Source organism: Schistocerca cancellata, chromosome 1 (assembly GCF_023864275.1).
Source record: "Schistocerca cancellata isolate TAMUIC-IGC-003103 chromosome 1, iqSchCanc2.1, whole genome shotgun sequence".
Classification (NCBI taxonomy): domain Eukaryota; kingdom Metazoa; phylum Arthropoda; class Insecta; order Orthoptera; family Acrididae; genus Schistocerca; species Schistocerca cancellata.
Window position 1 is genome coordinate 363,490,326 of NC_064626.1, and position 26,597 is coordinate 363,516,922.

Genomic DNA, 26,597 nt, shown 5'->3' on the forward strand with positions numbered 1-26,597 from the left:
GCTTGACTGAGAACAACATTTTGGAATGCTCAAGCCCACAACAACAGTGGTTAAATATTTAAGTGACAGTTACATATTTGTACACACTCACAAGAGGTGTAAAGTTACGATTGTAAGAGTAGCAGTCGAAAATGATATGTCGCTGATATCAGCTAATTGTGCAATATAAATGACTGTGATTTTATAACAGCAAAGAGGAACTGTCTTTTAATAAATTCAAGGCTGTGACATCTGATGTGAAAAAACTTATACAGTCTTCTGTGCAGGAGTTATTTACCATCTGTAGTAACATGTTATTCACATTTTGATTTTGCAGAGTAAGTGAGATAAGGTTGCAGAGTTAGGTATGGGAAGATAAAGTAGTGCAAACAGTAGAATGTGAGAATTGCCAGTCCCTTAAACTACAGGGGTGGGCAGGTTGTTGATGGTTGCAAACACAACATCGCTTTCAAAGTATTCTATGGGAGTCACTTCATAGATGTTGACCATTCATGGTTTGTGTATATAATTGGATGATTGGGGGTCAACCACTCAGCATCAATTAAGGCATGAAGATGGCTTACTGAGTCACAAAAACAGGCTGCAATATAATAAAATAACATCAAAATGATGGCTGCAGTTGTTTCATTTTTTTTCCTTACATATATTTGCATGTTTATGTATGGGCAGGATTACTTATTTTCACAATGCTTTTTTAATAAGTAAGATGAAACTTGTAATAAAAATTTGAATACTTATTGGTCTAATGACCTACATGGGAAAAGGGTACCTGGAATAAAAAACATTCCTTTCTGATTATTAACATCCTGTTATACTTGGTATGCAAGACATCTGAGAAAGTCACAATACGATAAGACTTCACCAAAGAAGGAAGGTGCTGTACAGTGCAAGAAGCACTGAACTATCAGTTTAATAAGACATGCTGCAAATCACTAACACAAGTTTTCTACAAAAGACTGAAACTGTCCTGGGAGAGGATCAAAAAAATGGCTCTGAGCACTATGGGACTCAACTGCTGTGGTCATAAGTCCCCTAGAACTTAGAACTACTTAAACCTAACTAACCTAAGGACAGCACACAACACCCAGCCATCACGAGGCAGAGAAAATCCCTGACCCCGCCGGGAATCGAACCCGGGAACCCGGGAACCCGGGCGTGGGAAGCGAGAACGCTACCGCACGACCACGAGATGCGGGCTGGAGAAGATCAGTTCGGGTTCTGGAGGTAGGTAGGAACGCAAGTGTCAATATTGACCCTATCTTACAAGACAGGTTGGAGAAAGGCTAACCTACATTTGTAGATATCTTTTGATTGGAATAGATTCTTTGAAATTCTGAAGATAGAAGGGTAAAAATACAAGGAGTAAAAGGTTATCCACAATTTGTGCAGAAACTAGACTGCAGTTACAAGACTCGAAGGCATGAAAGGGAAGCAGCCGGTGGGAAGGGTGAGAGAGAGAGTTGTAGCCTAACCCAATTTTGTTAAATGCGTACACTGATTAAATGGGAATAGCAACCACAAACAAATACTTTGAGGTTTGCTGATTGCGTACTTCTGCCAGGCAAAGGACATAGAAGATCAGTTAAATGGAATGAGATAGTGCCTTGAAAAGAAGTTATGAGGTGAACATCAACAAAAGTTGAGTAATGTTAATGTAATGTAGTTGAATAAAATTAAGTGATGATGTGGCAATCTGTTTATGAAATGAAACACTGAAAGAAGTAAATGAATTTTAGTATTTGAGCAATAAAATAACTGATAATTGCAGAAGTAAAGATGCTATAAAATGCAGACTGGAAATCAAAGGAAAACTGTTTCTGAAAAAGGTGTTTACATCTGATATAACAATGGAAAATCCAGGATGGAAAGTAACAACATAATGAAAAGGAAAGTAGTTGCTACTCACCATACAGTGGAGATGCTGAGTCACAGATAGGCACACAAATAAGCTTTCGGCCAACAATGCCTTTGTCAAAAATAGATAACACACACACACACACACACACACACACACACACACACACACACACACACACACACAGGTACACGCACAAACACATATGACTGCAGTCTCTGGCAGCTGCGTGTCTGGAATTGCACAGGCATGCGTGTGTGTGTGTGGGGGGGGGGGTCTATTTTTGACAAAAGCCTTGTTGACTAAAAGCTTATTTTGTGACAATCTTTTTGTTGTGTCTATCTGTGACTCAGCATCTCCACTATATGGTGAGTAGTAACTTTCCTTTTCATAATATTGTAACCTCTAATATACGTTTATGTGTAAGGAAGTTTTCTCTGGAAGTATTAGTCTGGAGCGTAACTTAATATAGAAGTGTATAATTGACAACAGAAAGTACAGACAAGAAGAGGATAAAAGTGTTTGAAATATAGTGTTGTAGAAGAACGATGCAGATCAAATGAGTGCATAAGATAACTAACAAAAAGGTACCAAACTGAATCAAGGAAAAACAACCATACGGGAAGAACATATTCTAAAGATATTGCTAGAGCAGGCATTGAGTCACACACGAGCAGTGTGAATACTAGAAATATTTCAGCTATCGAACAAAGTCCTTTAGAAGTAGAACTCTCATAACAACTCACACACACACAGTCACTCTCTCTGGGTACTAAGGGTCTTATTTCTACTATCTTTTTCATTGTAACTGTCTGAAACTCCTCTATGAGATGAGTAGCTATTTGTCCTTTCCATACTGCTGAATCAAAGAAAAATTTATTTATGACACAAATTCCCTGGGATAGGATACTAATATGCATCCTGAGGCATCAAGTAATCACCTGTTTGTTAATGGAGGGAACTGAGACTTGCACAAGAAAGTTAGCATGGAGTGCCATAACAGACTAGCTTTCAGCCAGATGATGATGATGAAAACAACAACAACAACAACAACAACAACAATAGACGAGAAATATTTACATAATAGTAATATACCATTCTAACAGAGAGATAGAAGGGCTGGCCAGTACTTACCTCAGCTCAGTACAGCCGATAGATACACATAAAACAGAACCGAAAATTTACATTCCTAGCTTTCGGAACAAATGTTCCTTCATCAGGGAGGAGAGAGGGGAAAGAAAGGGAAGAAGGGAAAGGACATTCAGTTACTCACAACCCAGGCTATGAAGCAACAGGGAAAGGAAAATAGGGAGGGTAGCAAGGATGGAGGCATGGTTGTCAGAGGGAAGCCAAAGATATTCTACTGTAAGTACTGTGCCAGCTTCAAACCAAAGAGGATGCATACAGAAGTAAAGAGGTATATAGTATAAAGATAAACACAACTATGTAAGATGAAAAGATGCGTGAATGGCTAAAGAGGAAAGGGAAAGAGGAGAAGACTGAAGAGTAAATGAGAGTGAGGTTGTTTAACGTAGGTTCAGTCCAGGGGGATGGCGGGATGAAAGGATGTGTTGGAGTGCAAGTTCCCATCTCCGCAGTTCAGAGGGACTGGTGTTGGGTGGGAGAAGCCAAATGGCACATACAGTGTAGCAGGTTCCTAGGTCCCTAGAATTATGCTGGAGGGCATGCTCCGCTACTGGGTATTGGGCATCTCCTAGGCGGACAGTTCGTCTGTGTCCGTTCATGCGCTCAGCCAGTTTAGTTGTTGTCATGCCGATGTAAAAGGCTGTGTAGTGCAGGCATGTCAGTTGATAAATGACATGTGTAGTTTCACACGTGGCCCTGCCTTGAATTGTGTATGTTTTACCAGTAGCGGGGCTGGAGTAGGTGGTTGTGGGGGGATGCATGGGGCAGGTTTTGCAGCGGGGTCGGTTACAGGGGTAGGAACCGCTGGGTAGAGAAGGTAGTCTGGGAATATTGTAGGGTTTAACAAGGATGTTACGGAGGTTAGGGGGGCGACGAAAGGCAACTCTGGGTGGTGTGGGGAGAATTTTGTCAAGGGATGATCTCATTTCAGGGGTTGACTTGAGAAAGTCATATCCCTGGCGGAGTAATTTGTTGATGTTTTCGAGGCCAGGATAATATTGGGTGACAAGGGGGATGCTTCTGTGTGGTCTGGGGGTAGGAACATTGTTGTTGGACGGGGAGGAATGTATTGCTCGGGAGATCTGTTTGTGGACAAGGTCTGCAGGATAGTTGCGGGAGAGGAAAGCACCGGTCAAGTTATTGGTGTAGTTGTTGAGGGATTCATCACTGGAGCAGATGCGTTTGCCACGAATACCTAGGCTGTAGGGAAGGGAGCGTTTGATGTGGAATGGATGGCAGCTATCGAAGTGAAGGTACTGTTGTTTGTTTGTGGGTTTGATATGGACAGAGGTGTGGATGTGAGCTTCAACAAGATGAAGGTCAACATCCAGGAAGATGGCTTGGGTTTTGGAGAAGGACCAGGTGAAATTCAGATTCGAAAAGGAGTTGAGGTTATGGAGGAAAGTAAGGAGTGTTTCTTCACCATGAGTCCAGACCACAAAGATGTCATCTATAAACCTGTACCAGGCCAGGGGAAGCAGCTGTTGGGTCTTCAGGAAAGCCTCCTCCATGCGGCCCATGAAGAGGTTGGCATAGGACGGAGCCATCCTGGTTCCCATGGCCGTTCCCCTGATTTGTTTGTAGGTCTGGCCTTCAAAAGTGAAGTAGTTATGGGTGAGGATGAAGTTGGTAAGTGTGATAAGGAACGAGGTTTTTGGAAGATCTTCGGGTGGGCGTTGGGAGAGGTAGTGCTCAAGGGCAGAGAGACCATGGGTATGTGGGATGTTTGTGTAAAGGGATGTAGCATCTATGGTGACAAGAAAGGTTTCAGGTGGGAGAGGAGTGGGAATGGATTTGAGGCGTTCTAGGAAGTGGTTTGTGTCTTTGATGTAGGATGGGAGTCTGCGGGTGATAGGTTGGAGGTGCTGGTCTACCAGAGCTGAGATACGTTCGGTTGGGGCTTTGAAGCCTGCTACAATGGGACGGCCAGGATGGTTCTCTTTGTGGATTTTGGGTAATAGGTAGAAGGTAGGGGTACGTGGCTCAGGTGGAATGAGTAAGTCTATGGAAGCCGTTGTGAGGCCTTGTGAGGGACCTTGGATTTTTAGGATTTTTTGCAGCTCAGTCTGGATGGAGGGAATGGGATCCTGGGTAACAGCTTTGTAGGTTGAGGTGTCGGAGAGTTGACGCAGTCCTTCTGCCACATACTCCACACGGTCAAGTACGACAGTTGTGGAGCCTTTATCCGCCGGGAGGATGACAATAGAGCAGTCTATTTTCAGCTCCTTAATGGCACGGGATTCAGCTGGGGTGATGTTGGGGGTTGTCGGGATGTTCTTCAAGAAGGACTGGGAGGCAACACTGGATGTGAGGAATTCCTGAAATGTCTGCAAGGGATGGTTTTGGGGGAGGGGAGGAGGATCCCTTTGGGAAGGCAGTCGGAACTGTTCTAGACAGGGTTCAACACTGGGTCTAGTATTTGGGGGCTGTGTTTGGGTAGTGAAGTGATATTTCCAGTTGAGGTTCCGGGTGAATGAGAGGAGATCTTTAACCAGGGCAGTGTGGTTGAATTTAGGCGTGGGGCTAAAGGTTAAGCCTTTTGATAGAACAGATGTCTCTGGAGGAGAGAGGGATCTGGATGAGAGGTTTAGGACTGAATTGGGACTAGTGATATGTGGCATTTGACTGTGGTTATAGTTGAGATTTGGTCTGTGTGGGGTATGTGCTGGGATGGGGAGGTTGAGTAGGGTGGCTAGGTTTGTTGGCTATGAGAGGGGTTTGTTGAAGGTTCTGTTGTGGTTGGTTTTTGTGAGGGATAGGGAGAGGGACCCCACTTCTTAGGTGTTGCACTAGCACTGTGGATAGTTTTTTCAGGTGGTGTGTGGCATGGAACTCAAGTTTGCAGCTGGCTTCTAGGATGATGTTCCTGAGTGTGTTCTCCAAGCAAGGGTTTGAGAGGTGAAGGACTTTGAAGAGAGATAGGAGCTGTTGGGAGTGGTGGTTACATGAAGTAGTGTAGAGATTCAGGACAAGTTGGGTAAGGGCTAAGGATTGAAGGTTCTGGAAGTCCAGGAGAGACTGGTGGAAGGAGGAATTGCACCCGGAGATGGGAACTTTTAAGGTAAGCCCTTTAGGGATAATTCCAAAGGTTAAGCAGGACCGGAGGAAAAGTATGTGGGATTGCAGTTTGGCTACGGTGAATGCATGTTTCCGGAATGAATGTAAATAATGTGGTATAGGATTAGGATACATAGTGGGTAACTGGTGGGTAGGGAAATTAAATAACTAAAGTTGAAATAGTAATCATAAGAAGGAATAAAACGGGGAGGGAAGAACGAGAAAGAAAGAAAGAAAGAAATTGTGTTGGTAATGTTCAATACCAAAGGAAGACCACTAAATAAGAAAAATACGGAAAAAGTTGACCAGACCACGCAAGTATGTCCAGATCAGGGGAAAAGAACACACGTTGCTCAAAAACAGAGATAGTGAGTGGCGAAAAAAGATCGCGCGTGCCGCAAAAGCGATCGCGCGTGCCGCAAAAGCAATCGCGCGTGCCGCAAAAGCAATCGCGCGTGCCGAAAAAGCAATCGCGCGTGCCGCAAAAAAGGTCGCGCGTGCCGCAAAAAAGGTCGCGCGTGCCGCAAAAAAGGTCGCGCGTGCCGCAAAAAAGGTCGCGCGTGCTGCAAAAAAGATCGCGAGTGCCGCAAAAAAGATCGCGGGTGGCGCAGAAATGTCCCAAAAAATTTTCTTGTGGCAGAGAAAGATAGCCAATGGCACAAAAATATCGCCAGCAACAAGAAATCGACGGAAATGGATGATACTGGTAGGTGTGGAAGAGATTGTTGGCAGTGATTGTTGGCTGGGAAACAGCGAATAACGAACGTTAAAACTATGGAATGTTGAATAAATAAATCAATAAATAAAAAAGAGGACTATAAACGGAACAAGATAATAGGAGGAAGATGAAACTAGCACAGTTGGTGACGAAAATATTTATTTATGTATATATAAAACACTGAAGAAGAGAAAGTGTTAAGATGACAGACGTAAGTGATAGCTAACAAAAGGGACAAAACAATGAAGGATGTGGACCATATAGGTGATCTAAACGATTAATGGAAAATCTCATATAAAGATGTGAAACAAATACTAACAGAGAGATAGAGGGGCTGGCCAGTACTTACCTCAGCTCAGTACAGCCGATAGATACACATAGAACAGAACCGAAAATTTACATTCCTAGCTTTCGGAACAAATGTTCCTTCATCAGGGAGGAGAGAGGGGAAAGAAAGGGAAGAAGGGAAAGGACATTCAGTTACTCACAACCCAGGCTATGAAGCAACAGGGAAAGGAAAATAGGGAGGGTAGCAAGGATGGAGGCATGGTTGTCAGAGGGAAGCCAAAGATATTCTACTGTAAGTACTGTGCCAGCTTCAAACCAAAGAGGATGCATACAGAAGTAAAGAGGTATATAGTATAGATGCTACATCCCTTTACACAAACATCCCACATACCCATGGTCTCTCTGCCCTTGAGCACTACCTCTCCCAACGCCCACCCGAAGATCTTCCAAAAACCTCGTTCCTTATCACACTTACCAACTTCATCCTCACCCATAACTACTTCACTTTTGAAGGCCAGACCTACAAACAAATCAGGGGAACGGCCATGGGAACCAGGATGGCTCCGTCCTATGCCAACCTCTTCATGGGCCGCATGGAGGAGGCTTTCCTGAAGACCCAACAGCTGCTTCCCCTGGCCTGGTACAGGTTTATAGATGACATCTTTGTGGTCTGGACTCATGGTGAAGAAACACTCCTTACTTTCCTCCATAACCTCAACTCCTTTTCGAATCTGAATTTCACCTGGTCCTTCTCCAAAACCCAAGCCATCTTCCTGGATGTTGACCTTCATCTTGTTGAAGCTCACATCCACACCTCTGTCCATATCAAACCCACAAACAAACAACAGTACCTTCACTTCGATAGCTGCCATCCATTCCACATCAAACGCTCCCTTCCCTACAGCCTAGGTATTCGTGGCAAACGCATCTGCTCCAGTGATGAATCCCTCAACAACTACACCAATAACTTGACCGGTGCTTTCCTCTCCCGCAACTATCCTGCAGACCTTGTCCACAAACAGATCTCCCGAGCAATACATTCCTCCCCGTCCAACAACAATGTTCCTACCCCCAGACCACACAGAAGCATCCCCCTTGTCACCCAATATTATCCTGGCCTCGAAAACATCAACAAATTACTCCGCCAGGGATATGACTTTCTCAAGTCAACCCCTGAAATGAGATCATCCCTTGACAAAATTCTCCCCACACCACCCAGAGTTGCCTTTCGTCGCCCCCCTAACCTCCGTAACATCCTTGTTAAACCCTACAATATTCCCAGACTACCTTCTCTACCCAGCGGTTCCTACCCCTGTAACCGACCCCGCTGCAAAACCTGCCCCATGCATCCCCCCACAACCACCTACTCCAGCCCCGCTACTGGTAAAACATACACAATTCAAGGCAGGGCCACGTGTGAAACTACACATGTCATTTATCAACTGACATGCCTGCACTGCACAGCCTTTTACATCGGCATGACAACAACTAAACTGGCTGAGCGCATGAACGGACACAGACGAACTGTCCGCCTAGGAGATGCCCAATACCCAGTAGCGGAGCATGCCCTCCAGCATAATTCTAGGGACCTAGGAACCTGCTACACCGTATGTGCCATTTGGCTTCTCCCACCCAACACCAGTCCCTCTGAACTGCGGAGATGGGAACTTGCACTCCAACACATCCTTTCATCCCGCCATCCCCCTGGACTGAACCTACGTTAAACAACCTCACTCCCATTTACTCTTCAGTCTTCTCCTCTTTCCCTTTCCTCTTTAGCCATTCATGCATCTTTTCATCTTACATAGTTGTGTTTATCTTTATACTATATACCTCTTTACTTCTGTATGCATCCTCTTTGGTTTGAAGCTGGCACAGTACTTACAGTAGAATATCTTTGGCTTCCCTCTGACAACCATGCCTCCATCCTTGCTACCCTCCCTATTTTCCTTTCCCTGTTGCTTCATAGCCTGGGTTGTGAGTAACTGAATGTCCTTTCCCTTCTTCCCTTTCTTTCCCCTCTCTCCTCCCTGATGAAGGAACATTTGTTCCGAAAGCTAGGAATGTAAATTTTCGGTTCTGTTTTATGTGTATCTATCGGCTGTACTGAGCTGAGGTAAGTACTGGCCAGCCCCTCTATCTCTCTGTTAGTATTTGTTTCACATCTTTATATGAGATTTTCCATTAATCGTTTTAATATACCATTCTATAAAATGAAATATGGCATCTTAAAATCAGAGTGACTAAATCCATACATGTGTGCCACATCCTACAATCTATTTCTTCCCAAAGGAAGGGAGATCGGGGCTTAACATCCCTTTGACAATAAGGTTGTTACAGATAGAGCACACACTCAGGTTGGGGATCAATTGGGAAGGAAATTAGCTGTGCCCTTTCCAAGGAACAAATCCCATAATTTCCCTTAAATAATTTAAGAAAACCCAATGTCCAGATGGTGATTTGAATCATTATCATCCCAATTGTGAATCCAGTGTCTTACCACTGAGTCATCACACTTGGTCTTTTTAATCCTACCAATAATGGAATGATACAAATCATGGCACTTGCAGTCTGTGTATTGCTAAGTCAGGAATCTACTGAAATTAACTTAAAAAAGTTAAAGGTAGGAGAAAGGAAAGTAGTTGAAGTATCTTTTTTCTTATTGGTTAGAGCCAGTGACTCATTGTGAGAACTTTTATCATTGACTGGGAGCTTTGAAAGCAAGAAAAACTGTGTGATTTTTACAAAAATTATTCATGGCATGTAAAAAAATACAACTGCCATTCTGGGAACATGGTTATCTGTGAAGTACGCAAATTTATTTTAAGTAATTTGTCACTTGTGGAACATCGTCAACAGAAAAAGCAATAAAATCTATACATAAACTTTACATTACAACACTTACTCAAAAATAATCAAACAGAACATTTAAAGCAATGCAGCTACCTGCAAGATAATGGCCTGTAGTGCATAAGCACCAATGCGAGCACCAGAGCGTCTGTAGTGTCTCAAGGTGGCATCCAGTGCTCCTTGGGGTGCAAGATCCAGCACAAGGGCGAGTGGTCGTGGGCAGACACCCACTAGTGGCACTATATTTGGATGCCGCAAATTCAGAAGAATGTTGAGCTCTTGACGTGCTGTACAGTATGCCTTACATGCATACTGTAAAGGATCGCGATCCCATTTTCCTTGGGCTGCCTATACCAACAAATGAAAACACAACTTCTTTAAACTCATTTGAAAGGGAGATGAAATTAATTTCTCACACACAGTTCTATTTCATTACCATTTAACACAGTATATTTCTCAAGACAAATGTCAGATTTAACTGCACATGATAATCATACATTGTTAATATATACATTTTAAAACATTGCAATGTTTAAACTTAGATATGCACAAGGAAGGAAACTATATATAACAAATAATTAGCAGATAATACACTACTGGCCATTAAAATTCCTACACCACAAAGATGACACGCTACAGACATGAAATTTAACTGACAGGAAGAAGATCTGTGATATTATCTTTTCAGAGCATTCACACAAGGTTGGCGCCGGTGGCGACACCTACAACGTGCTGACATGAGGAAAGTTTCCAACCGATTTCTCATACACAAACAGCAGTTGACCAGCATTGCCTGGTGAAACGTTGTTGTGATGCCTCGTGTAAGAAGGAGAAATGTTTACCATCACATTACCGACTTCGATAAAGATTGGATTGCAGCCTATCGCGATTGCAGTTTATCGTATTGCGACATTGCTGCTCGCGTTGGTCGAGATCCAATGACTGTTAGCAGAGTATGGAATCGGTGGGTTCAGGAGGGTAATACGGAACACCGTGCTGGATCCCAATGACCTCGAATCACTAGCAGTCGAGATGACAGGCATCTTATCCGCATGGCTGTAACGGATCGTGCAGCCACATCTCGATCCCTGAGTCAACACATGGGGATGTTTGCAAGACAACAACCACCTGCACGAACAGTTCGACGACATTTGCAGCAGCATGGACTATCAGCTCAGAGACCATGGCTGCGGTTATCTTTGACGCTGCATCACAGACAGGAGCACCTGCGATGGTGTACTCATTGACGAACCTGGGTGCAAGAATGGCAAAACGTCCTTTTTTCAGATGAATCCATGTTCTGTTTACAGCCTCATGATGGTCACATCCGTGTTTGGTGACATGGCGGTGAATGCACATTGGAAGCGTGTATTCGTCATCTCCATACTGGCGTATCACCCGGCGCGATGGTATCGGGTGCCATTGGTTATACGTCTCGGTCACGTCTTGTTCGCATTGACGGCACTTTGAATAGTGGATGTTACATTTCAGATGTGTTACGACCCTTGGCTCTATCCTTCATTCGATCCCTGCGAAACCCTACATTTCAGCAGGATAATGCACGACCGCGTGTTGCAGGTCCTGTACGGGCCTTTCTGGATGCAGAAAATGTTGGATTGCTGCCCTGGCCAGCACATTCTCCAGATCTCTCACTAACTGAAAACCTCTGCTCAATGGTGGCAGAGCAACTGGCTCGTCACCACACGCCAGTCACTACTCTTGATGAACTGTGGTATCGTGTTGAAGCTGCATGGGCAGCCGTACCTGTACACTCCGTCCAAGCTCTGTTTGACTCAATGCCCACGGCATATCAAGGTCGTTATTACGGCCAGAGGTGGTTGTTCTGGGTACTGATTTCTCAGGATCTATGCACCCAAATTGCGTGAAAATGTAATCACATGTCAGTACTAGTATAATATATTTGTCCAATGAATACCTGTTGATCATCTGAGGTTAGGTTAGGTTAGTTACTTGCATTTGTTCCTGCAAAGTAGGAGAAACTTAAATAATCACTGCATCTGTTTCAAAAATTCATTACAACATGTTAAAACCAACAGAACTGCTGTTCTGGGTAAAGGTTATCAATGCAGTGAACACACAAGATATCATACTTTGTAACTAGAATAATATGGACTATTTGAGCTTAATGACCTATCCTGGTAGCTGAGCATGTTAACGCAACTCCTTTAACAATGGGGAGGTATGCCGGCCATTGATTAACAATGAGAGGTCAGTGGGGCAGCCAACCTGGATGTGGTTTTTAGGCAATTTTCCATTTCCTACCTTAGTTCTGCAAGGTTCGCAGGAGAGTTTCTGTAAAGTTTGGAAGGTAGGAGACGAGATACTGGCAGAAGTAAAGCTGTGAGTAGCGGGCGTGAGTCGTGCTACGGTAGCTCAGATGGCAGAGCACTTGTCTGCGAAAGGCAAAGGTCATGAGTTCGAGTCTCGGTCGAGCACACAGCTTTAATCTGCCAGGAAGTTTCATATCAGCGCACACTCCGCTGCAGAGTGAAAATCTCATTCTGAATTAGAACAGTTTCTTGCACTTGCATACAGAATTTATTCTATACATAAACATATCAGGTACCCTGCTTCTGTCTTGGCAGATGAATAGAGACTTATGACCTCAGCTGTTTGGTCTCCTTAACCACTTACTCAGCATCTACAAGCTTAATGTCAATCATGAATATTTCTAGAGTTGTAACTGAGGAATAAAGTACATAGCAACCCATGCAATTTTAAGGGAGCTGATCTCCTACGTTAAATCGTTTAGCTACTGAAAGACGTAGGATATGGTCAAGTATCTCAGAAAAGGCATAAGCAATACTCCAAGATCATGTCAGCTTAGTTAATTAACAGTGTTATGATGGTAATGTTGCATTTCCTCAAAACTGAAAGCTTCATTTGATCTATAATGGAAGTTTTCACAACTGTTGCTGTGATATTTCTGTGATAAATACAGGCTGCCTTCAGTCACACAATATACTCACACAATACAACAGAATGTTTCAGTTGTTACCTGTACCTGCAAATGGACCCACAGATTTTGAAATTCAGTAAGCAGCAACAGAAAAGTAATTTTATGTTTGAAGGTGGTATTTATTTATCATTAAATGGAGGTCGTTTGTTTGATGTCAATTAGTTATCCAGCACAGTTTCTTATCATGACTCAAAAGCAGTTGATCAGAGACTATCAATACTGTCTTGGTTTTCAAATCTTACAGCTTTCTCCAACTTCTATCACTGTAATAAAAAATGAAATAATCCTGGAAAGGACACTAAATGTATACCTGCACTGGCTGTAGCAACTTGTGTGAATTGTTCTTTCAATAATTGCATAAAATTCAACGGTGTAAACGATTTCCTGATTAACCCACAGTAATTATTTGAAATGTCAGTTTATACTCTGACCTTACATTTTGTATGAAAATGTATTTTGTGAACCATAATGTAGAGTGTGATTGGGTGTATTTATTTCTTTTGTTTGAAGAAAAAATTAAGGAAGATGAGGTAATTATAAACAGAATAGTAATTGTTTTCAATAAAGATGAACAAGGAAATTGGCCATGTATCTTCCAAAGGAAAATCTGTAGTAGGTACCTTAATGTAATCAAGGAAACTGTAGTAGAAGCTAAATCTTGATGGCCAGACATGAATTGGTGGTCACTCCTCCCAAATAACAGTCCGCTGTTCCAAGCATTGTACTACTTCATTTGGTTCTCCATGTTGTATTCAGAGATGAATAAATTATAAAACAAAATGAATAATTGTTGTTGCTCCACAAAAACAACATTATTGCTTTCATTTTTTGATATCTTCATGGAAAATGTACATAGCAAGGAAAAAACTTTTGTCAGAATTCTCAAAAAATATGAATTATCAGAAATCAGCTAGACTTTTCTCATTTCTTGTTCCTATGATTTCAGGTTACTGGGCGTCTCTCTGGCTGAGCATACCTATTCCAAATAATGCTGATCACCTTGACTGCTTCAGACAGACTAACTTTTATTAGCTTCTGTGCATATGAGCAACATTTCAGCATAATCTGTATGACAATTCAATGAGGTAGAATCTCTATGTTAATTATGCTCTCCTGGTGTGCATCCAATGTACCAGGAATAACAGACTTCTATTAATGTAAACATGATGATGATGATGATGATGATGATGATGATATGTGGTTTGTGGAGAGATCAACTGTGTGGTTATCAACATCCGTACAAATTACCAATCTTTTCACAGTCCAGTCTTACCACTTTCCCGAGTGATGAAATTACGAGGACAATGCAAAAACCCAGCCCCAGATGAAGAAAATCTCCGACCCAGCCATGATCAAACTCATGGCCCCGTATTAATGTAAACAGAAAAAGATATTGTGTAAGAACGTGAGACCAGTTTTCTGCATTAAATTAGTGCTCGTAGAGATCTGTCTCTATTTGCAATGAAGTTCTCACACCCTGACACTTTCACAGTATGTCACAATGCACAACAAGAACAAATCAACCACTGATCCCAAACATCAGCACCTGTGGCAGCTGGAATGTGAAATCTTTTGACAGTTTTGACAAAGACAGCAGTCAGTGATCTAGACCACTCCATCAGCCACTTCACTGGAGGCAGAGCATCATCAAAAAATCTTGCACGAAAATGCACTTGACATCCAGATCTCATTTGTGTATGAGGGTTGTAGCAATGGTTTGAAATTGTCTGTTCATAACATGACATACGTGTATTTTTGCAAGACACCACTGCATGTAGGCAGGTGTCCTTCCACGTCTTGGCACTTGACGAGGATAAATGCATGCAATATGTCACATAAGGCAACAAATGAAGTCTGATTGGTTGTTGTCAGGTAATCATACAGAACTTGCATCTATAAACTCACCAAGCAGTCGGACTGCTTCATCGTACACTAGCTCTGCTGGTGATGAATTAAAGTCCAGTTTGTACACAGTGCAAAGACCAAGCAAGACCATGGGTAAGGCAGTGGTTCAACTGTCATGAGACATCAGACCTCTAAAGAATAGTGCCAGCATTTGACCATGACATTGCTTCCTGGATGGTTGCTGGTTGCCTGTGATAGTGTGTGGCACAGAATTTACTATGCTGTGTAAATAACTATGATTTGAATTGCCAGCTGTGGTCCATAGTTATGTGCACAAAGCACAATACCCAATTTGACACACAGGCGAAGGCTAGTGCTTCTGCCAATGTGCTGTCAACTGCCATACTTTCTGACCAATGAGTGAAACAGTCAACTGCAGTTAATGCATAGCACTGACCATTTGATGGTGGAAGTGGATCTACAATATTAATGTGTACATGCACAAAGTGTGTAGTCATACCTACAGAATCTCCAACTGGCACATGCAGGAAGACGGAATATCTTGCTACAGTGATTCTGAAGGCACACATGAGCCCACCTGTAACAACCACTTTGGATACCAGGGCACACAAAAGTATTAAAATAGGTGAGTTGATGACCTGATGCTAGGATGGCACAGCTGTGAAGGCTATTGAAAACATGTAAGCAGAATGCATTGAGCAGGATAGGATGAGATCTTCTGCTTTAAATGTTGCATTATACACTGATAAGCCAAAACTTCATGACCGCTACCCACCACGACATTGGATGCCACCAGGTACACTTGTGGGCATGTGATGCGCTGGCAAAAGTACATAAGTGGAGCAGACCCGGACGGGGATCACCCTAGTGAAGATATGGGCTGCAAATGGGGAAATCCATTGAGACAAGCGACTATGACAAAGGGTATATTATTATTAGACAGAACCCATGAACAAGTATCTCAAAAATGGCAAAGCTGGTTGAACGTTCATGTGCTATTGTCACGAGCATCTACAGAAAGAGGTAGGAGGACAGTTGAACTACCAATAGATGCTAAATGGTTGGATGTTCATGACTCTTCACGGAACATGGGGTAAAGTACGATAGATGGTGCTCTGTAGCATCTCTGCCAAAAGACCACAATGCTGGTGCATGCACAAGTGTTCTGGAGCACACCGGTCATCGTAAATTGTTGAACATGGAGCTCCACAGCAGACCGTCCCTATGTATTCACATGTTGACCCAATTACATTGTCAGTTATGATTGCAATGGGCATGGGACCATCAGGATTCAATTGTCAATCAGTGCAAATGTGTCAGCGCTTCGTGTGAATCACATTTTTCCTACATTAGGTTAATGATTATCTCCACAAACACCATCTCTGATGTGAACGGAGGACAAAATGTGTAGCATGCCATGGACAAAGGCTGGTGGGAGCAATATTATACTATGGGGAGACATTTTCCTGTACTTGCATGGGACCTTTGGTAGTAATCGAAGACACGCTGATAACTCAAACCACCTGCATCCCTTCATTCTTGATATCTTTTAGCAGTGCGTTGGAGCCAGAATTGTTGTTTGAGGAGCATTACAATGAACTCACACTGATGTCTCGGAGACCAAATTCACCTGATGTAAATCCTATGGAACCCATCTGGGTCGCCATCAGCGTGTACACAAATCAGTGGTCCATTATTTACACAAATTACACAATCTGTGCATGCACAGCTAATGCCACATACCTGCACGAACCCACCAACAAACTGTTGGATCCCTGATACGTGGAATCAGTGATGTATATCTTTCCAAAGGCGGACAAACAAGCAATTAAGCAGGTGGTCGTAATATTTTGGGCTAATCAGTGTGGCTTCACATCTGAGCCCAGAACACTGACCAACTGAAGGGTGGACGATGTGTCATTCAACAGTTTTAAAAGTCCCTGATCGGACTCTCATCGGATTATAACATTCGTTCACTGCTAACTTGAGACAAGTAGTTGGTAATCACATTGTCAATATTTGAAATATGGTAGATGTTGGTGCTGAACTGGGGAATGAATTTCAGATGGTTATACTGTCACAGTGAGCACTTGTTCTGTCTGAAGATGTAGACACATAGCTTGTAGTCTGTAAATATTGTGAACTCTTGACTTCCAACTGAGGATGAAAGGACTTGATTGATTAGTAGATAGCAAGAAGCTCATTATCACAAACACTCTATTTTTGTTGCAAAAAGGACAGCTTGTGTGGGAAGAAGGTGAGTGGTTATCAAGCACCATTGACTTGCTGTTGCAATGCTGCACCAATAACAGCCTGGCTAGCTTCCATCCCCAACCCAAAAGATACATCCAATGCGATGTGTGGTAGGAGTGCAGCATTTTCTATGCTTTGGTTTGCAGTCTCAAAAGCTGAGTGCACTGGGTCTGTTCACAGGATAGGTGAACTGCCCTTAGACTACTTTCTTGAGTAACAGCAATGACCCTGCTGTCAAATTAGATGACCTAAGGAGGTAATCTGTGGGTTACCAAAAACACACTTAACAGTATTTAATACCAAGTCGTGATATTCTAAGTATTTGAAAACTTCAATCAAGTGTTGCTGGTACTCTTATGCAATGGGTGAAAAGACGAGGATGTCATCTAGGTATCCTGAATAGAATGACAACCCTTGCAACATGGAGTCAATGAATCTTTGTCAAGAAAGCAGCACTGTGTAAACCAAATGTCATGATGAGACTCTTGAACCAGCTAAATGGTACGATTATGACTGTTTTCACACCCTTCATAAGTATGTGGATGTGAACCCACAGGCTACACATGTGCATGTCTCACAATGGCAATTTACCCTTAATGTGTGGGCTGGCGCTGTTGGAGGCTGTTGAATTGGGCTGTACATTCTCCCAGACTGACTTGATCATTGTTTGTATCTCACATTCCCGCAAGAGTTTTCCCCAAACATGCTGAATGACGTTCCCAAGCCTATTCATCATTGTATTTGATTTCAGTGTGATGGTATCTCAGGCATTTCAGCAGACAAGTGAGCACACGTCTGCAGGTAACATTTCCCGGCCACTGGATTGGTCATGGTGGATCAGTCGCATGGCCATCACGATCACCCAATCTGTCTCAAATCAATTTTTTCCTGTGGTAGTATCTGCTGGGCCTTGTGTATGAAAGACCTGTTATCTCACTAGAGGACCCAGTAGGCAGGATTGTTGTGGCAGTAGGTCATCTTTGAGATACACCAGGCATCTCTGAGAGGTTTTGCTGCTGAATGCAGCATCAATATCATGCATGCCTTGATGCTCCTGAACAAAACTTTGCGCATCTTCTGTAATGGGTGTCCATTTGTAGCATGTGACTAAATAACTGCAATGTCGTTTAGTAGCCCCAGATGGCCTCTGTAACATCCTGTTCGTATGTGATTACTGAGCCTTGTTGTGTGCCCGATATGTCATGTCAGTTTGTAAAATATGTTTTTTTTAATCATCCTGTATTTTCTGAAAATTTCATTACAAGGTTCTTACTTGCTTATGACTGCTAACATTGATACTGCCTTTTTTGTGATCTAAAAGCCTGACTGTATAGACTGCTAGTACCGCACCCAACATCTCAATATCATATTGAAGATGAGGATTTTTCAGTCCGAAATATATTTGCCTTTAGGTAACACAGTTCAGGAAGGCTGAGACGCATTTTAGTCAATACAAATTTCCACTGACTTCCTTACAAATATGATTCATATGTTCTTTACATGACAAACATTCATCTACAATCGTACCCATAAATTTGTGCTTATCTATATAGAAGAGTGCCATCAGAGGTGTAAATGGAGTAACATTTGTATTTAGATTACAGTTATGCAGGAATTAAATTGTCACTGTTTTCTCTTAATTTAGAACTAGCGTATTTGTATTGAGGTAAGTTGACAGAATACTGTGACTCATTGAACTACTGTTGACAGTGGATTGCACATCACTGCCCCAGCTGACGAAGGATGTGCCAACTGCGTAGGTTTCAATCTTCCAACTAAATTAAATTATTAGCATGAAAAAGGAACAGACAAGGCCCTAATATACTCCTCTGAGTCTTGCCTCACTGACATATGTTTTAAGCTGATTTATTTCTTAGCAACTTTTCATTCCTGTTATAAGTTACCTTAAAACATTGTTTCCTGTCTTTTAATTATTAGGTAAGTAATTTAAAGGATATTTCTCTCATCTTGGATTCTTTTAATTTATGCAATAAAATGTTATGATTTAGAGATTTACTTGTATCCACAAAAAAGTACACTAGAAATAGTAGTAAGTATTTTACAACTATCTGTTATAAGTAACATCTGGTCTCCACTAATCTTAATGTGTTTTCTTTGGTGACCATAATGAAATGAAACGTCAGCCACTCAAGCACTAAACTCAGTTGGGAGAGTGGGGGGGGGGGGGGGGGGGGGGGGGGGGGGGTGAAGGAAAAAAAAATGTTGACAAGAAACTGAAACACTGCACTCTCCAACTCAGATATAAATTTCTCTGGGAAAAATGTGCATTACCTTGAAAGCAATTACTGCAGATTGCCTGGCATTTGGACCAGGCTGAACAGGCTGCAACATTTTCATGGCAACATCAATGTAATTGTTGGAACCTCGTACTTTGCATGATCCTCTGAATACAAAGCCAAATGCTCCTCTTCCCAATAAGCGACCTTTCTTGATGTTTCCCGGTCTTATAAGGTATCTTTCTCCTAAGTCTAAAAACACCTTTGGCAAAAAAGAATATCAATTCAATAAGTTGTATATACATTTGATTATGGGCACCATTTCTTCCTATAAACCACTACAAAATTAACTCACTGTGTCTGGTGCTACTTGGGCGAGAGGTATATCACCATGTGTGGGGCACGTCACACTTTTCTTGTCATATGCAGCTAAGATACATTCTTCAACTATCCAACTATACTGTGGTGGTGACTCAACTTCTTCTTGTAAATGTGAACTTTCTTCTCCACAAATTCCCGGGTGACCTTCAACAGATGGCTTGCGGCTGCACAAAATCAATGAAGGTAGATCAATACCAATGCAGCTAAAGATATAAGAGAAACAGAAAGCATTTGTGTAAAGAATAAATTAAAACAGAAACTGTAAATGACCTGCAGTGTCTTATAAAATTTACAAGGCCATTATCATACAATAACTTTGCAAAAGACATGACCACCGAAAGATATGTTGCAAAACCTTGCAGAGAAAAAGTTAACTTTGAAATGTAATGATGGCACAGAAATAAAACTCATTCACTAGCAACCTGCTATCTTACACAATGATAACCAGTTCTTTTTCTTTTTTTTTTTCCTCTTCCCAAATGTAACTATAAAATTATTCTAGCAAACAGTAGCAAAAGAAGTTATTAACATAAAAATGCCATTAAAATACCTTAATGTTGATGTTTTTACATACAGCTGATATAACTTTAAATCCAATCACGACTTCTTTCATTTTAACACAAAGGGATTACATCATAAAATGAACCTTCAGGCAAGAGTCATTGCCACAAGATACAGAAGCCAGATGTAGAAACTCTTCTGTCATTGATTATACGCTGCACTGCAAAACTTAAGGAGGTGATAGGTAAAGTAACACAACATATGAACAACTTGATATGATCAACTAAAGCAGCAGATAACTACTATACTGTGCAACAGATAAGGAGGGTTCACCAATTGCAACCACACTTATTAAGGACGATAAGGTGTGCAATCTTGCATTCCACAAAGGCATGGTGACTGCACAGAGACAGTGTCTTTGCACAGTGTCCAGTAAGCTGTGTTCTGTAGACACCCACACACTGGCGACGCCATTAGCAACAGCAACAAGAGCCTACAAACTGGACCAACGAAGAATGGGGTCACAAGCTCTTCTTGGATGAGAGCAGATTCAGTCTGACTAGTGATTCTGGACATACCCTCATATGGTGAGATGTTGGAACATTGATACACTCTTCTTGGTTGATCTGTTAAGTGGTGGTAGTGCCTTGTTGGAATCTTTCAATGAGTTTCATACTCATCATCTTCAGGCAAAGTGTCAGGAAGCTGTGTTCTGTGTATCTATGTAGCTGCTGGATGCTGACCTCTTCTGTAGTGGGCCAATCAAGTGCCTCCAGAAACCGGTGCCACACCTATGGTGGGTGAATGCGGCACAGCACCACTGATATGTCACCTGCTTCCTGAAACATGTCTTGGCCCACCCACAGAAGAGGTCAGCAGTCTAGCAGCTATACAGGTATGCAGAACACAGCATCCTGACACTTTTCCTGAAGATGATGGGTATGAAACTCATTGAAATGTTGCAACAAGACAACACCACAATTGAGTTGATCACACAAGGCAATTTTATCATTGCAATATGTGAGAAAGTGTGTAATCACATATACCAGGAACACTGTCAAACATGAACATTTTGGAGGTCAACATGTTATGGAGTGTGGAGGCAGAATGTTCCATGAACATCCTGCCATCCAAATCTATAAACATGGAACACTCATTGGACAACATTATTTTGATATTGTACTCCTTCGCCATGTGCATCTTTTCAGGGGTGCATTTGGTCCTGACTTAATTTTTATGGATGACAATGTGTGACTGCAATGAACAGTGCGGGAGGAGCAGTTCTTGGAATGAGAGGATATTCAGGACATGAACTGTCCTGCCCACTCCCTTGACTTAAATCCGATTGAGCATGTTTGAGATGCATTGGGGACATATATTGCAGCACACCCACATGTGCCAATGACCATCCAGTAGTTGCCAAACATGCTGCTGGAGAAATGAAACACCCTTCCACAAAAACTGCTTAACAACCTTGTGACCAACATTTCTGTTTGTCTCACTGCATATCTCTTTTAAGTACCTTCTGCACTATGCTGCAGCAATTTTTTTTATGTATGGGCAAAGTTTCATTAAGCTATGTTAGTTGGCAGTGACACTTTCATCCTTAAGTTTTGCACACCTGCTTATAAAGAGCATTTTGAAATGCTTATTAAAGAGCAACTAAAAATTTTAATCAACACATTATCTCCAAGCTAGTGAGAATGCTTGATTAAAACTAACACATGGTTGGCATTAGACCAAGGAGAATGGTGGGGCAAGCAATTGGAAAATCACTGCCACCACTTAGATTTTATCTACTTGTTATGGGACCTCTTCTACCAAGATATTACTTAAACAAGTTTTCCTTGCTTCTCAGCAGCCTGTGACTGATGTGACAAAAATTACATAGTTTTGGATAAATGGCTGCTGGCGAACTGATCAATGAAACAATAGGCAAATCCCACAGGACTTGCTGAATACCATTTTTCATCTGTTGTAATGAATCTTTAGTAGTCGCACAAAAGTTAATGACTCCCTTTTTGGTTCACCACAAACATCAGCCACAAATTCTCCCAGAATTGCCCTCCAAGTGAGTGATCACGTTCACTCATCCCTTTTCCCTCAGGTGCCATCATCAGAATTGCAAATAAAAAGTGATATACAAGACAGGTGATCTGAAAGACGTGGCAGCATTAGTATACTGGAAGGAAATTGTCTTCCAACATTAGTTTCCATCACTCCAACATGTCAGTTATCAAGCTTTTTTAACTGCTCCAGATATTATTACAAGTAATAAGCCTCTACTTACAACTTACCCTTAAGCCTCGTTTACACGACGACACTAGGTTGCAGGCAACTGCGCCACTGGCCACTGCACATGCGCGATGCACGTTTGCGCAACTCATCGGTGAAACTAAACACTTTTGGCATGTTCCAACTTTGGCAACACTAGTTGCATGAGTTTTGAGGTTATATGTGTTCATAGAGTGTAGACAAACTTAAATATCCAATGAGGAATGGAGTATAATGCTCGCTTTTTGGATATCTATGCTTTGCATAGGTGTTTGTGAGATTTCAGTGATGCCGATTACAAAAATAAGCAATATATTGCTGCTCCTGAGAGCATCACGTGTGATCAGAACACAGATAGTTTGACAATTTTTTTTAACTTTTTAAGGAATATTGCTAATAGGAGGCAAGGCTACACAAATCAAGAAGCTGCATTCTTTATTCAATATTCATCTATTTAAAAAGTCGCAGCAGTGCTCTCCATTCAAATATGTTTGAATTTTGAAATATTGCCACTGTACAGATTTCAAGAGAGTACTGCTGTTAATGTTAATAATTATTACTGTTAATGTAAATAATTATTGGTGTTAATGAAAAAGCTTCATCACCAACTTAAACCGCATCATATGGCATGCCGAGTGTTCTCGATTGTAATGCCTGACATGTGATATGTAATTTCAGTTCTGGCGGCAGTGCTTCATGCATTACAGTACCATTATTTCTTATTGCATAATGAACTCTATTTAGAAGAAACTTGAACAGTTCTGGTGACATTCTAAGGTAATTAAAAGAACTTCTTGGATCTTCCATTACAAATTATTTCAGAGCTTACGTCTTTTCTTCATTCAGTCACGAATCGAAACACGTTTCTTATTTTTTTCTTATGCAGCAATCCCATGCAACAAGTTTTAACTCCATCACAACTCGTGCGACGTGCAGCTGCCAAAACTTTCATTTCAGACACGATTAATGAACCTACAAAATGACAAAACTGAAGTGTATACTGGTTTCGCCATGTCTACAGTCAAATATGAGCTCATCTGCATGCAACTCATTCCACATAACGAGTGGCGCAATCCAATGTCATCGTGTAAAATAGGCTTTAAGTATAACCAAGTAAGACTTATTCTACACATTGTTATTTTAAGCTATGAATCTGCTCAAAGAACAGCATTTACACTGATCAGCCAGAAAATTATGATCACTGACCCACTATCAATATAAACCTGTACAGGCATTAGCAAAGTCACCTGGCAAGGAATGACTGCTAGTTAGACACACACATGGTGCATGTAGTACCATTGAGCACACTGTCTGTGTGTAGAATAGGGAAGGCTTGTGATCTATTTGAGTTGGATCGAGAACAGATTGTGACTGGTCAGAGGCTCAGCACGAGCATTTTGGAAACTGCACAGCTTCTTAGGTGTTCGAGGAATGCTGTGGTGAGTGTCTTCAACACATGGTGAAACCGAGGTGATACGATGTCCAGATGTCGTGGGAATGGATGGCCACACCTCATTACAGATAAAAGGTCTCATAGGCTGGGCAGACTGGTAAAATAGGACAGGCAGCAAACTGTGGCAGAACTAACATCAGACTTTAGTGATGGGCAGAATACAAGTGTTTCTGAACACACAGTGCACCGAACACTCCTAATGATGCACCTCCACAGCCTCCTGTGCATGTGCCAATGTTAACACCACATGACATCGGCAAGTACAACTGAAATGGGCATGTGACCATTGGCAGTGGACATTGACACAGAGGCAGTGCGTTGCATGATCTGATGTATCCCGATACATTCATCATCACGCCGATGGGAGGGCATGAATCCATCGTCTTCCAGGAGCGTAGCTTTTTTCTCAATATCTGTACTGTAAGATGGATACAAGGTGGGGGGGGGAAATCTCCATTATGCTCTGGAAAACATTCACATGGGTGTCCATGGGTCCAGTGTGGCTCATGCAAGACAATATGACAGTCAAGGAATATTGTATACTTGTTGCAGACCACGTACACCCCTTCATGACAATCATGTTTCCTGACAGGCGTAGCATTTTTCAGCAGGATAGTGTGTCACGTCACAAGGCCAGGAGTGTGATGGAATGTTTACAGAAACACAGGGTGAGTTCTAATGGATGTGCTGGTCCCCCAACTGAAACCGATCGAATACACCTGGGATATGACTGAACGTGGTGTCAGAGCTCGTCATCCCCCCCCCCCCCCCCCAACCCATATAGAATTTACATGAATTAGGTACCTTGGGTGTGAAAGTGTGGTACCAGCTTCCTCCAGCGACCTACCATGACCTCATTGCTTCCGTGCCACGATGCGTCACTGCTGTTATTTGTGCCAAAGTTGGACATACTGGCTATCAGGTAGGTGGTCATCATGTTCTGGCTGATCAGTGTATATTTTATCAGCTGTGTTAAAAGGAAAGAGAATATAATTAAAACTTCCTCACAGGATCACTGGAGTAACATCAGAAGTTATACCTGGAGCCAGTGCTATCAGGACCAACACCACTATCAACATCTGACGTGTAACTTTCTTGTGACTTCCGTACTTGTGGTCCATATTGGCGATCCCTCTCAGCCTGATGGAGTGCCTTTTCAACAAATCAAAATCAATATAGAATTCTCTTCATGTATATGTACTTCACATTATCATTATAATAAGCAACAATTACTGTTTATCACTATTATTTTAATATTACTTTTTTTTTTAAATTTGACTTAATATACATGATTTCCATACCCACTAGAAAAAAGGAGATACTGTAGTAAGGGTGCCACACACAATAAACAAATGTTAATTGTTTATTATGAATAAAATATTGTGCTTTGCTTGGTTTAATTCATACCAGTGGCTTTTCACTTCTTCATGCATTTCCTTCTACTGTTTCTTCCCTCTTTCTTTATTGCTCTTTTCTCATCTTTCCAACCTCTGCAACTTAAGAACACGATTGCAAAATATTTCTTCATTTACGAACAACCAGTGCCAACAGACTATGCTGCCATCTTCAGGTCTTCAAAAATTTTTGTTATAAAATGTGTTCATTTTGAATTGGACCTCATGCCGAGCTGTCATACATATAAAATGTAGCACATTCTCCTCATGAGTCAGTACCATCCAGGACTGGAGCAACTAAACTAAATTCTCCACCAGGGTTTCGACTACCTCTTGTCATGCCCTGAAATGAGAAATGTACTACCCACTACCCTTCCCACCCCTCCCAAAGTGGTACACTGCCAACCGAACTTATACAATATTCTCGGCCATCCCTACCTGCTCCCAGCCCCATGCCTCATGTGGCTCATAACCCTATAATAGACCTGGATGCAACACCTCCCATCACCACCTACTCCAGTCTCATCACAAACATGACCTATCTCATCAAAGGCAGGGCTGCCTGTGAAACCACTCACGTGATCTATAAGGTAAGCTGCTACCACTCTGGTGCTTTGTTCAAGGGAATGACAACCAAAGAGGTGTCTGTCCACATGAATAGCCACCAACAAACTGCGGGCAAGAAACAGCTGGACCACCAATCGCTGAGCCCACCACCCAACACAACGTTCTTCATTTCAATGACTGCATCACAGTCTGTACCACCTTGATCCTTCCCACCAACACTAGCTTTTCTGAGTTGCACAGGTGGGAACTCCCTGCAATATATCCTACTTTTTCGTAACTCTCCTGACCTCAAGACCTCAACCTTCTTTAGTTATTGTCCTTACCCATTTCACCCTTTTCCTGTTGCCATTCCAGCACTACACAGCCCTCTATTCTACCAATTCACCCACAGTCTCTTTTATTTCTCTCCTTTTCTATTGCCCCCCTCCCCCAGACTCTCCACCTAAACTCCCAATTGTACCTAGCTGCTCTACCCTCTCTCCCCCTCATACCTGCATGCTCCCACGAACAATACTTAACTGTCCCCTATCCCTACCCTGCTATCTTTCTCCCTCCCCGCCCTAGTCTCCTCCTTAGCCCCATCACCCAGTTGCCTCTCCCAGTTATGCGCTGCTGCTTGCAGTCTATCTTCAGCTGCGACAGACTGTGATCATGTGTGTGTGAGTTGTATTTGCACGAGTATGTGTGGGTATGTTGTCTATTTTCAATGAAGACCTTGTTGGTCGAAAGCTAACTATCCGACAGCCTTTTTGTTGCACCTATCTGTGACTCAATATC

The 26,597-nt window shown here is 42.1% G+C and overlaps 1 protein-coding gene across 1 annotated transcript in view; it reads right to left on the minus strand.

The window, feature by feature from the left end:
* The window catches only part of LOC126176520 (leucine-rich repeat serine/threonine-protein kinase 1), a 389,495-nt gene that overhangs the window by 35,087 nt on the left and 327,811 nt on the right, over positions 1-26,597 (minus strand). Inside the window, exons 34-37 of the mRNA XM_049923710.1 lie at positions 24,899-25,011; positions 19,606-19,795; positions 19,306-19,512; positions 10,011-10,262 (exon numbers count right to left, since the gene is read on the minus strand). Of these exons, the coding sequence (XP_049779667.1) occupies positions 10,011-10,262; positions 19,306-19,512; positions 19,606-19,795; positions 24,899-25,011 (762 nt within the window). The remainder of the gene's footprint in view (positions 1-10,010; positions 10,263-19,305; positions 19,513-19,605; positions 19,796-24,898; positions 25,012-26,597) is intronic.